This window comes from Leopardus geoffroyi, chromosome C2 (assembly GCF_018350155.1).
Source record: "Leopardus geoffroyi isolate Oge1 chromosome C2, O.geoffroyi_Oge1_pat1.0, whole genome shotgun sequence".
NCBI classification, from domain to species: Eukaryota; Metazoa; Chordata; class Mammalia; order Carnivora; family Felidae; genus Leopardus; species Leopardus geoffroyi.
The window spans coordinates 74,133,952-74,147,375 of record NC_059333.1 but is presented as its reverse complement, the minus strand read 5'-3'; the positions used below and the strand labels follow the sequence as shown (position 1 = coordinate 74,147,375).

Sequence of the window (13,424 nt, the reverse complement as noted above, 5' to 3'; positions counted from 1 at the left end):
ACACAGTGTTCATACAATTTTAAGGAATTTATAGTCTCTGAAATTCAACTGTGGATTTTGTGGAGGGCTAGACCCCAGACTAAACCCCCTAGTTTAAGCATTTAAATCCTGAGCCCCCTCCCAAAGCAGTTGGAAGGGGTGTGGTCCATAGATTATGGATCATAGTTTCAGGATCACTCTGACTGCCTGTCAAAAACCAGCCCGGCGAAATCCAACTCTCTGGGTGTGTGTCCTTGGAATCTGCATGGATTCATTTCTTGTGGCTGCTCTAACAAATTACCACAAATTTAGCAGCTTAAAATAACAGAAACGTATTCTCTCCCTATTCTGAAATCAGGTTCGCTGGACCACGGTCAAGGTGGCCACAGGGCTGCTTCCCTTCCGGGGACCCTAGAAGGGGAATCTCTTCATTGTCTCTCTTTATCCAGCGTCTGGTGGCTTCCAGCACTACCTGCCTGGCAGCCGCGTCACTTAATCTCTTCCTCTTGTGGTCACATTTCCCTCTTGTCTTGTGTGTGTGAAATCTCCCTCTGTCTCTTTCCTATAAAGATGGCCCTTGTGACCTGCTCAGGTGATTTATATTACGCACCCCGTCTCAAGATCCTTAATCACATCTGTGAAGAGTTCAGATGTCACAGAAGGTGACATTTATAGGTTCCAGGGATTAAGACCTTGTATTTTGGGGGGCCATCATTCAGCCTACTAAACTGCCTTCCCGCAAGCTTCCTGTGAGATTCATACGAGGAACACGGGCTTGTGGAGATGGCCCTCGGTGGCTTGGACAAGTGTGGGGAGCCGTTGCCGTCACTGGACACATTGGCTCAGAGAAAAATGCAATGGGAAAAATGGGTGCTTCGGAGCCCGCAAGTCGGACTGCAGTTCTCACTCTGCCTCCTCGCAGCTGTGACTTGGGGCAAAGCATGGGTCCTCTGCAACTGTGTATTCTTACCTGTCAAGTGGGGATGATAGTGCTTCCGTCAGGGCAACTGGGATTAGTAGAAACCCTGGAGGTGAAGCATTTGGAAGTTATTATTGCTGTTGTCTTTCCTGGGAAGAACCTCTGATCCACTAAAAAAAAAATAATAATAATGGTTCAAAGAAAATATGAATAGCTAATGGCGTGGAGACACAGAGCTCGGGTCTTGGTTCTCTTCTCTTTACCAGACGCCTGAAGCATCTGAACTTCTAGCTTTAAATACCGCCCCTGTGGCCTGTGCCTCCTGAGTATCTATCTCCAGATCAGACCTCCTTCCCAGACTTTAGATTCATATACGCAGCTGCCTATTCGACATCTCCACTCACATGTCCGATTGAACACGTCTACAACCAGACTCGTGATTTTCCCTCCCGAGGTGCCTCCACCTGCTGTCCTCCCTGCCCAGGCTGCCTCTGTGTCCTGGTCCTATAGGGGACAGGCACAAGCCCCTGGGCCTGTGCTCCTCCTCGACCAGGGCACCCCTTACAGTATGGCAGGTGTTGTCTTTCAACCCCGCTGTGAGAGTCTTCAGCCGGGGCTGCTGAGTTCAGATCTGTACCCCAGCACTTGACTCACTGCTTAGCACGTAATAAGGAACATAGTTACTGAATGAATTGATTTTTAGAGAGGCTGTAAAAAGGTACAGTGCCCTTCTGTAGTGAGAGCATGTTTACAAAGCTTTGGTGGCCCCTACCATTGTGTGTGTCTGTAGGGGGGGTGTTGGGAGGGCTTTCAAGAAACCCACGAGCTGGGCTTTGGAGAACAAGTTTGCTTTTGGCAATTAGTGCGGCAGCAATCTTGGAAAGCTGTCCTGGCGGCAGGAAGACGCTGGCTGGCGGATGCCTGCAAATGGCAGAGGTCCTGCAGCGAGGGAGGATGTGGGGCGAGAGAGGCAGGCTGCCGGCACCCACCAGCTCTTCATCCGGTGGGGAACACTCAGGATTGTATGTGCTAATCTACCCCCCTCCCTCCTGGAGTTAGGACCCCTCCCAAATTCTGCCAGGACCTTCCAAAGGGCTTTTTCCGTGGTCGGCCCTCGGGAAGTGAATCAGTTCCTTTAGCAGGCTCCTCTGAGGCTTGGTGGCTGCCCCACCCCAAAGCTAAAGCTAAAGTTTCTTTGGCCATGGTTCAGAGTTTGCCAAGAAGAAAAGCTAACAGGAGGGCCACAGCTCGTAGGCATTTCCTGTTGGCAAAGGCACTGAGCCCACAGGCATTGTCCTGAAGAAGGAAGGGCTGATCAGCCTGGCCTGTCCTTGTGGGAGCCTGCCGGCCAATCATGGCCCTAGGTCCCGGCCACCTGGGGGCACAGACCGGCAGCTCAACAGCTTTTGCTTCTGAGGACATGCTACCTCCTGCCAATGTTCTTATAAAATGTGTTATTTAGAGGAAGGGTTTGTGGCTACTACTCAACTGGTAACATTAAAAAAGGCTCTATGCCAGTTTGATTTACCTGCTGTAAGTATAGAGAAATCAATTCTTTGAGAATGCATTTTGAAATAATGGCATTTCCAAATCTGAATCAATCCCATTGTGGACATGTTGGATTATCATGAGAGAAGTGGGTGGTAGGACTGGTGGGGTCCTGGGTTCTTTCTATCTATCTTCTATCTACCTATCTATCTATCTACCCACCTAGTTAATCATCTATCTATCCATCCATCCACCCACCCATCCATCATCTAAGTTTATTTAGAGAGAGAGAGAAAGAGAGAGCGAGCACACACACCAGGGGCAGAGAGAATCCCAAGCAGGCTCCCTGCTGTCAGCACAGAGGTCCTGGGTTCTATTTAAAACTCTATCATCAGCTTATTGTTTGATCTTGTGAGAGTTTCTTTACCTTTTTCACCCTCGAATGCTTCATTAATAACATCCTATTGCTGAAAGCAACTTACTTCACGATGCTAGAAGTTGGGCGAGGGCTAATGGAATGCACAGATGTTGAAATGTTACATCGAGGAAAGCCCTATTTTTTTTTCCCCCCACATGATCTTTACCCCCAACGTGGGGCTGGAACTTGGGACACATTGTTGCATGCTCTCCTGACTGAGCCAGCCAGGCGGACCAGGCTACTCACCTTTTAAAAAGCCAATTAAATAGAATTCAGTACTTGAATATTTGCATTGAAATAATTAGTTAAAAGAAATGTGTGTTCTCACCGCAGTTTACCATTCACAAGGAAATCGGCATCCTGCCAAGTTCCATGCGGGCCAGTAAGGGAGCTGGATTAACCTGCTTCCCCAAAGCCAGCCAAGACAGAGTAAAGACAGGAGCTTGTGGTCCCTATTTGATTCTAATCTCCCAGTACAGTTCTGTCTGTTCTCCTGAATGGCTCCTGAGCCCTTCTGGAATTTAACTGTCTACTTCTATGACCTCTCCCCATTCCCCACTGTTTATTTTGAAAATTTTCAAAACTACAAAAAGGTGAAAACCACCTAGGACCTACCTACCTACCTACCCACCTAACACCAGCTGCAGACATTTTGCCACATTTGTTTTGTCCCTTGCTCCGGTGGAACCATTGGAGATGGCAGCTGTGACACCTTACCCCCAGTGCCTCAGCATGTATCTCCAGCAGTGTTTGCGACCTCGCCACACTTCTGTTACACTGATACAATGCTATCGCCTGTGTAATCCATGGTAAAATTTACTCAGCCGCTCCAAGAATGTCAAATATATAGAGTGTGAATGTGTGTTTCTGGTTCAGGATTCATTCATTTCGTTGTGTCTCTTTAGTCCCGGTCCCTTGTGTTCTGGAATGTTCCAAATCTGGAATTGTCTAATTGGTTTCTTATGATTAGATTGAGCCGAAATGTTTCTGCAAAAGCAGCACAGGGTTATTCTGTGGACTTCCTGTTGCACCACATCAGGAGGTGCAGAACATACTGGCATAGCACTGGTGACAGAGTTTGGTCACTTGTTTAAGGTAGTGTCTGCTGGATCGCTCCATTGTAAAAGGCACTTTCCCTTGGCATTGAATAAAGCGGTGGGTGATACTTTAAAAGGGGGCCACTATCCCACCCCCCAGGGACCTTTCCGTCAGTGGTCTCGGCACTTTGCTGGAATCCATGATTTTGTTGATGGTTCCAAAATGGTGATTCCGTCATCCCTTCTACGTTGTTTCATTGAGGTGCTTTTGTTTAAAAGTTGCCCTGCCTCTCTTTATTTAGAGTACTACTATGGATTCAAGAATCCTTAAAAAAAAAAAAAAAACTCAGTGCCTTACAATTCACACGAAAGATGGTGTTTTAATACTTTTAGTAACCTGCTTTAGAAGTAGCCAAGATGTAGAAGTTATAAATATGAAATCTACCCTTCTTCCCCCACTCTCCTGAAAACTCCCACCATTCTGACCTTTGATTGTTGGGTCAGGCAGGAGTTAAAATTCATGACTGTTAGCAGTGAACTTCTGAAGTTGTCACTAGCCACATTTTAAGTGCTTGGCTGTAGTTAACTACAGGATAGCACAGATTATAGATTTATTTGCATTGTAGTAGTAAGTTCTATTTGACCACACTATTATGGTATCCATGGCGGCGCTATTTTTAAAAATCAAAACCCTTTGGAGAGTAATGTTGTCAGTGTAGGTTCATTGTTTTGTTTTTACATTTTTTTTGAAGTTTATTCATTTTGGGGAGGGGGGGGGAAGGGCAGACAGAGAGAGGGAGACACAGAATCCGAAGCAGGCTCCAGGCTCTGAGCTGTCAGCACTGAGCCCAGCGCGGGGCTCGAACTCACAAACTGTGAGATCGTGACCTGAGCCGAAGTCAGACGCTTGACCCACTGAGCCACCCAGACGCCCCGGTGTAGGTTCATGTTAACAAATGCACCGCTGTGTGGGGGATGCTGAGGGTGAAGGAGGCTGTGCATACGTGGGGACTGGGGAATATGGGAACTCTGTATGCTTTCTGCTCAATTTTGCTGCGAACTTAAAACTGTTCTACAAAATACGGTTTGTTAAAATTTAAGAAACCACAAACCTGCAAAACGTCTACATGTCCGTCAATAATAGAACAGATAAATGGTGACATATTCACACCACAGAATACCCTACAGCGGTGACAATGATTTATTTATCAAATGCAAGACTGTGGACGGACCTCACCATGTTGGATTAAGGAAGCCAGATACATGAGTACACGCTGTAGATTTTTTTAAACAATTTAAGATTTTTTTTTTTTTTTTTTTTTTTTTTAGTAATCGCGGCACTCAACGTGGGGCTTGAACTCAAACCCCGAGATCAAGAGTTGTACCCCCCACCGACCGAGCCAGCCAGGTACCCCGGCAGATTCTGCTTACGTATCATACAAAACGTGGTGAAAAGGTGAGAACAGCGGTAGCCCTTGGGGTGGTCAGTCTTTGCTGAAAGGAGGTACGAAGTGCTAACCGTGTTCTCAGTCAAGGTGCCGGTTGCATCAGTATGTTGGTGAAAGTCAGCTATCTATACTCTCACAGTTGTGTTCTTTCTGTATACGTATCACACTTCAACAGAACACTTATGTATTCAGTGTTCTGTGCACTGGGCACTCTTCACTTACATAATGCCCTTCACTTTTGGATTGCTCAGAATTGTTGTTTTCCCTTCATATTGGAGCCTTTGATAGCAAGTTCTTTCCTGTGTGGCCCTCTCTTCACCCTCATTTGGTCTATGGTGTGTTGAACAAAACAGACAACAAACTATTAGGCGTGGACATTCTGAATGATTTTCCTCACTGCTCCACAAGGACTTTAGAGGGGTGGCATTAGGTCGATTTCTGGCTTGTGGCCACATTTCCCAGTTTGCCTGCCAAGAAAACCTATATTGCTGTTGATGTCTTGACAGAAACCTCCACTTCCCCCTAACTTCCTGAAAAGGAAACGGAGGACAGATGTATAGCAGGTTCTACTTTAAAAGGGCAGTATATTTCTTGTAATAAAATGCTGGGGAAAAAATTTCAAAACAATAAAGTGATCGTGCTAATGGCTGGAACTTGTAAGTCTACTGTACTCCTCACTACAAGGGTGAGGATACTTAAAAACAGACACCCTCCAGGGTGTCCTAGTTTGGGTTCTTCAGATTCTAAGCAGAGGACTTAGATTTAGTTAATCTGGGAGGCAACCCCCGGAAGCAGAAGCGAGGGAGTGGACAGTGAGGGAAGGGAGGAGGGCAGCGGGCGAGTTAGAGGATTTCCATGGAGGGTCTAGTGTGGAAAATGTACAGTGTATGCACCAAGTGACAGGGAAGCTGGGGCACTTAGCACCCAGCCCCCATTCTTGACCAGTTGGGGGTTGCTCCGGGGGTTGTTAAATCCCCAGCCCGTCTAGATTGCCCTGTGTGCGTGGCGAGCAGGCTCCTGTGGTGCAGGAGAAAGGAACGCAGGAAATACAGGGTTTGCAGAGGAAGGGCTCACACAGGAACCGTCCCCTGGGGCTGCAGGTGAACTCAAAGTGGCTGAGGGATGGAGGGGTGTGGAGCATCTACACAGAGAGACGTCTCTTACCAGGAATACTTGCTAGAAGATGGAGTCGGATGCTCTTCACAACTGTTGCACATTCATGAAGGTTAAATACCAAAGGCATACATCCAGAAATAAGCCCTCACATTTATGTTCAATTCTCGACAAAGGTGCTGAAACAATTCAGTGGGTAAACACTAGTCTTTTCAACAAACTGCTCTGGGGCTACTGGATGCCACATGCAAAAGAATGAAGTTGGTCCATCTTCTACCTCACACCAGATATGAAAACTTAAAATAGACCAGAGACCTAAACGTAAGAGCTAAAACTCTGAAACCCTTGGAAGGAAACATGGGGGTAAATCTTAATAGCCTTGGATCTGCCAATAGTTTCTTAAATTTAACACCAAAAGCACAAGCAACCAAAGAAAAAAAATGGATCCATTTGGACTTCACCAAAATTAAAACTGTGCTTCAAAGGCACTATCAGAAAATGAAAAGACAACCCACTGAATGGCAGAAAACATTTGCAAATTACCCATCTGCTAAGGGACCTGTACCTAGAGTGTACAAACAACTTTTATAACTCAGTGACAAGATAAATAACTCCATTAAAGAATGGACAGAGGGGACGGGACTCCTGGGTGGCTCAGTCGGTTAAGCGTCCAACTTTGGCTCAGGTCATGATCTCATGGTCCATGAGTTCGAGCCCCGCGTTGGGCTCTGCACGGACAGCTCAGAGCCTGGACCCTGCTTTGGATTCTGTGTCTCCCTCTCTCTCTGCCCCTCCCCTGCTTGTGCTCTGTCTCTCTCTCTCTCAGAAATAAACATTAAAAAAAATAAAAAAATAAAAGAAATCCTCATTTAAAAAAGAATGGACAAAGGATCTGAATAGACATTTTCCATCTACAAGTGGGCAATAAGCACATGAGAAGATGCTCAACATCATCTGGCATCAAGGGAATGCAAATCAAAACATGACATATCACTTTATACCCACTAGGATGGCCAAAACATAAAAAGACAGTAAGACAGTAACGTGTGTTGACAGAACTACGGAGAAACTAGAACCTTTATACACCGTTGATGGAAAATGTAAAATGGTACCCCCATTCTGAAAATCAGTATGGTAGCTACTCAAAGGTTAAATATATTGCAATTCCACTCCTAGATATATACTTAAGAATTAAAAACCACTCGGGGCGCCTGGGTGGCTCAGTCAGTTGAGCATCTGACTTCGGCTCAGGTCACGATCTCACAGTCTGTGAGTTCGAGCCCCATATCAAGCTCTGTGCTGATGGCTCAGAGCCTGGAGCCTGCTTCCGATTCTGTGTCTCCCTCTCTCTCTGCCCCTTCCCTGCTCATGCTCTGTCTCTCTCCGTCTCAAAAATAAATAAAAACATGAAGAAAAAAAATTAAAAAAAAAAATTAAAAACCACACAAAAACCTTGTGTGTACACACACATTCACAGCAGCACTGTATTCATGATAGACAGCAAGTGGAAACCAAATGCCTTTTAACTGATGAATGAATGAACAAAATGTGGTATGCCCACTCAGTGGAATGTATTATTTGGCAACAAAAAGCAATGAAATACTGAGAGATGTTAGAGCATGGATGAACCTTGAAGACATCAGGCTAAGTGAAAGCCAGTCACGAAAGGTCACGTGGCTTATGATTCCTTTATTATGAACATATAGAATAGGCAAATCCATATATAAAGTAGATGAGGGTTTGCTTACGGCTGGGGGGGTGGGGATTGGGAGGATTGGGGGCCACTGGCTAAAGGGTCCTGGGTTTTTTGTGGCAGTAATGTACAACTGGTTGTGGTGATGGTTGTATAACTCCGAATATACTAAAAACCGCTGAATTGTATCCTTTAAAACCAGTGAACTCGCATGGTATGTGAATATCTCAATAAAACTGTTACAAAAATAATCAGGAACGTGAAGCGTATTTAATTACTTTTTCTAAGAAGTCTCATGTTTTAGCTATTACACTATCATTAAAGCAAAACTTATTCAGAATCAGTACATGCTCTGTCCATTCAGCATGGAAGTTTCTCCCAGACAACTGTGCCTGTTCTTCAGTGAATGGAACAAAGTAGGCTTTAACATGCTGATGCATGTTCCTCTTCTTTCATGGGCTTTTCAGACTGTCCCCTTCCTCAGATCAAAGGGAAGAACTAGAAGTATATTGTTGCAGATGGATGAACACAACTGCGGAACCTCTCTAGCTCTGCCTCAGGCTTGATCTGGAATAACCTTTCACCCGATATTCAAATGAAGAACTAGAACACTAATTCCTTACCTGTTTATAAACTCTTCCTTGGCTTACCCACCGCTTTTGAGCAGACCTCCAGGATCCCCTCACGGGCTCTAAGGCCATGTGATGGCTCTTGCTAACTTCCTGCATCAGGGCCCTACTCCTGCTGTCCCCGGTTTCCAGTGCCTTTCCTGCCACACAGAAGGTGCTATCTGTTAAATAAACAAGTATATATATTTTTTATTCCCCAGGTGGAACACATTTTCAAATATATCTTAAATATACTCTGGCCACATCGGGCAAGGCTTAACTGCAAAACTGTGGACGAACCGCGGGTCTGTCATCTTCTGATACATTTCACAAGACTGTTCATGGGCATGTGCATTTTTCTGGAGAAGGCATCCATAATGTCCGTTAGATTTCCAAAAACATCTATCACACAACACAAGGAAAGGATCTGAGTTAAGGGAATAATGAGGCTCATAGAAAAAGGGAGACAAAAGTAAAGTGAGAGGCTAAAACAGGAATGGTACTATAAAAGGTAAACTGTCCTTGTCTCACTCTTGATGGTCCTAAGTACTAAGGAGATCAGGCAACTATACCTAAAACAAAAACTAGCTGATTATCTGCCCATTTCCTCATGCCTGTGGTGAGCTTTAGAAAAACACACACTACCTTCTATAGTAGTGGCTCATGTTGACAGGGATCTTCAATAGAAGATTGGGCTCTCTGAGGCTTTTAAAAACTACAGAAGGTTGGGCTCTCTGAGGCTTTTAAAAACTACATCTGCTAGCGCCCTCATTCCAAGACCTGATGTGCCTTCTGCAATACCAGGGGACTGCTGGGTATGCATGTGAGGTTGAGAGTCACTAACCTATATAATGTTCTCAAAAGAATCCATCTAAAATCCCAGTCATGCTTTGGCAAATTGCAACTGTTTAAAGAATGTGAAATGTCCAAATGGCAGTGTATCTACATAAACCAATAAAACATCTGTTAATGACCATTTTATTTATTTATTTATTTTTTAAAAAACCCAACTTACAAATTAGTATGCATGTGTATTTGTTTACACAAACATTCAATCATTCATTCCCTCATCTCAAATTCAGCCTTCTACAGGACAAAGTTTCTGGGGCTCCAAGATGACTGTGTTAGACTCGGTGCTCCACGGAGCCCCTGCGTCTTGATACTGGCTGTCTGGTGTGGCTGCGTGCCACAAGAAGCAGGGTCCATTTCACAGCATCACGGCCAAGAGCAGCTTCTGTTTCTTCTCCAGGTGCACAACACAGATGCCATTTCCACTGCAGCCCAAGTTCACGTATCTAGGTGCTTATAGAGTCTACGAGTTTTCTCTTTTTTATTTCTGTTGCCATGTTTTTTCCAGGCCTTCCCAGCCCTGCTCTCAGAGCTCACAGCAGCTGTAGTCACCAGGCCACTCCCTGGCTTGTAGCCCATCACAGCCTGGACTCCTTTGGTCAAAGCTCTCATGTTTTCCTAGGAAGTGAAGACAGCAGTATGGGAGATGTAAGCACAGTATTATTTATGGAGAACTCCAAGACAGAGGACTTCCGCCCCCTTCACTGCTCCTCTCTCTCCCCATTCTTAAGTAAGTTTCTCCGCATTCTGTCTTGAGTGCATTCTCTTTGTCCTTCACTTTGCGTAGTCCCATCGCTTCAAATACCATCTGTAACTAGCCACTGAGCAAGCACTCCCTTTGCCTTCCTCATCTACCACATACAGCCAGCCAATAAGTTCTGTGGGCTCCAGGCTCTAGCATTTGGTGTACCTATCCACTGTTCTCCACCACCCTGTTCTAGTCCCGGTATTCATTAGCTTTCACTGGAACACTGCAACACTCCCCACTTCTACTAGAGTTTAACAATCACGTATCTCTCTTTCCTCACAAACCTCTGATGGCTCCCTGTAGCCTGGGGAACCAAGTTCATATTCCCTCAGCGGGTACACAAGACCACTTACAACATGGGCTCCTTACTGATAGAATCCACACTCCCATCTTTTTATGCCTTTGTTCACGCTGCTCCCTCTCTGCCTGGAGAATCGCCCTCACCACTCCTTCCAACCAGTACATTTATATTTGCCCTTAGAGTCCAGCTTAGATATCACCTCCTCTCTGTGGCGTTCACTCACCTACTCTCCTCCCGGCCCCAAGGGGGAACTGCTCCCCAATCTGGGTTCACAAAGTACCTGACTTATACTTCTGCCCTAGACCTAATGTGTCACGTTACTTGTTAACTTGCCCATCTCCCCTTAGCTAGAATGTGATCTCCCTGAAAACAGTAATTAGGTTTTCTTCCTTTTGATATCCTAGGTCCTAGTGTAGTATCCACATGTAATAGTGCTCAAAAAAGTTTCTGTAAACTTGAGATTTTATTTAAGTAAAGCAAAATGAAACAAAAAACTGAACAATTAAGCTTACTTAGTAAAAATAAAATTAATCCCATATGATTCTGCAAGTGCAAAGCAGTATTTCATGATTGTCTTAATAGTAGTAGGTCCAAGGAAGAACCTATCATCTTTCTGCCTATCAGTAAATTTCCTCCTAAATATTGGCAGATTTGGAAATAATTCAAACCAGGAGCTACAATAATCAAGTTCTAGCCCAGCCTTGACATTTAAGACAAGTATCCTTGAATAAGTCACTTTGCCTCCTTAAGCCTCAATGGCCCCAGTGGTGGATAGCACTATCTGCTTGGCCTGTGTGAGGCACACAAATAAAGCATCATATAAATACAGAAAGAAATCACTCTGGATACAGATGACACCCCCTCCCCCCACCACCCTTTTATGGCTGTATGTAGTCACAAAAGGATTTAAAAAATATATTAAGTACAGTTATAGGATTTAACTGCTCTGCATATAAGTTTTCTTTATTTTCTTATGTTACAAAATCTTTTTTAAATGTTTATTTTTGAGAGGGAGAGATAGAGAGTGCATGTGAGTGGGGGAGGGGCAGACAGTGAGGGAGACAGAGGATCTGAAGCAGGCTGCTCGCAGACAGCAGAGAGCTCGATGTAGGGCTTGAACTCATGAACCGTGAGATCATGACCTGAGCAGAAGGTGGACAATTAAATGACCGAGCCACCCAGGTGCTCCTAAATTTGTTGTTTAAAGTGCAGCATAGAAACTGTAGCTGTGATGTAAACAATGAAAGTTACTAAAATGTACTGGCTCAGAAAGACCACTAAACAGTAGAAAATATTTGCAAATTATAAATATGATAAAGGTTTTTACCAGAATTTATAAAGAACTCTTACAACTCAACAACAGGTAATTCTCCAAAGAAGATCTACATGTGCCAATGAGCACACAAGATTACCAACATCCTTAGGGAAATCAAAATCAAAATCATGAGACACCACTTCATATAGTAGGATGACTAAAGTAAAAAAAGACGGAAAATAAATACCAGTAAGGATATAAGGAAATTAGAGCCCTCATACCCTGACGGTGGGAATGTAAAATGGCACAGACACTTTGGAAAGTCTGGCAGTACCTCAAATGTTAAACATGTGGTTAACACATGACCCGGCAATCCCACCCCTAATTATATGCCCAAGAGAACTGAAAATCTATGTTCACACAAAAGCTTGTGCATGAATGTTCATAGCATTATTTATAATAGAAAAGGGGGGATGCTCGGGTGGCTCAGTCGGTCAAGCATCTGACTTCAGGTCACGATGTCATGGTTCATGAGTTTGAGCCCTACGTCGGGCTCTGTGCCGAGAGCTCAGAGCCTGGGACCTGCTTCAGATTCTAGGTCTCCCCCTCTCTCTCTGCCTCTCCCTGGCTCACGCTCTGTCTCTGTCTCTCTCTCAAAAATGAATACACATTAAAAAAAAAACTAAAAAAAAAAAAAAAAAAAAAAAAAAAAAAAAAAAATCATTTATCTTATAATAGAAAGGGGAAACAACCCAAATTCCATCTATGAGAAATAAACAAAATGTGACATATCCACTCAATGAAATATTATTTGGCAATAAAAAGGAATAAAGTACTGGTAAATGGATGAACCTTGAAGTCACTATGCCAAGTTAAAGAAGCCAGTCAGAAAAGACTACATAGTGGGTGATTTCATCTATATGAAATGTTCAGAATAGGCAAATCTATATAGGAGAAAGCTGATCAGTAGTTGGAAAAGGCTGGGGAGAGTGGGGAACGGTGAGTGACTGATAATGGGTACAACGTTTCTTTCTGGAGCAATGAAAACGTTCTAAAATTATGGTGATGGCTACACAACTCTCAATATACTATAAACTACTGAACTATACTTGCAAAGGGTGGATTTTACACTATGTGAATGGTTATTTCAATAGAACTGCTATATAATATATGCTGATCAGAAGTTAAAGAAAAACTTTAAAACTTACTTGATGGAAAAAACTTTTGTCAACTATATTTTCAATCTGTTTTGCTTTTTTATTTCCGCCTGGATGTATTTTTAGTTCACCACCATTCATTTTGTTCTCTAGGAGTCGCTGGTGTTGATGCTGAAAGGTCACAGGGTCTCTTCCAGGAGGAGGATGACAGTACAGAAGTTTACCCTACGAAGACAAGAAGCGTTAACAGCACATCACGTGTTGTCTGTGTTCTCCCAGAAGAAAGAAAAATCCTCAAAGAAGACATCTCCGCCAAGCACCCTCTGACCAGCTTCCTTTTTTCAATTAAAAAAAAAAAAAAAAAAAAAGTTTATTTATTTAGAGAGAGTAAGAGTGTGAACAGAGGAGGGA

At 43.9% G+C, this 13,424-nt stretch overlaps 1 protein-coding gene across 1 annotated transcript in view; it reads right to left on the bottom strand.

Moving 5' to 3' along the window:
• Positions 1-9,705: 9,705 nt before the first annotated feature.
• LSG1 (large 60S subunit nuclear export GTPase 1) overlaps positions 9,706-13,424 on the bottom strand; it is a 35,684-nt gene continuing 31,965 nt past the window's right edge. The window contains exons 13-14 of the mRNA XM_045502546.1: positions 13,065-13,238; positions 9,706-10,170 (exon numbers count right to left, since the gene is read on the bottom strand). Coding sequence (XP_045358502.1) covers positions 9,991-10,170; positions 13,065-13,238 — 354 coding nt within the window. The 3' untranslated portion in view covers positions 9,706-9,990. The remainder of the gene's footprint in view (positions 10,171-13,064; positions 13,239-13,424) is intronic.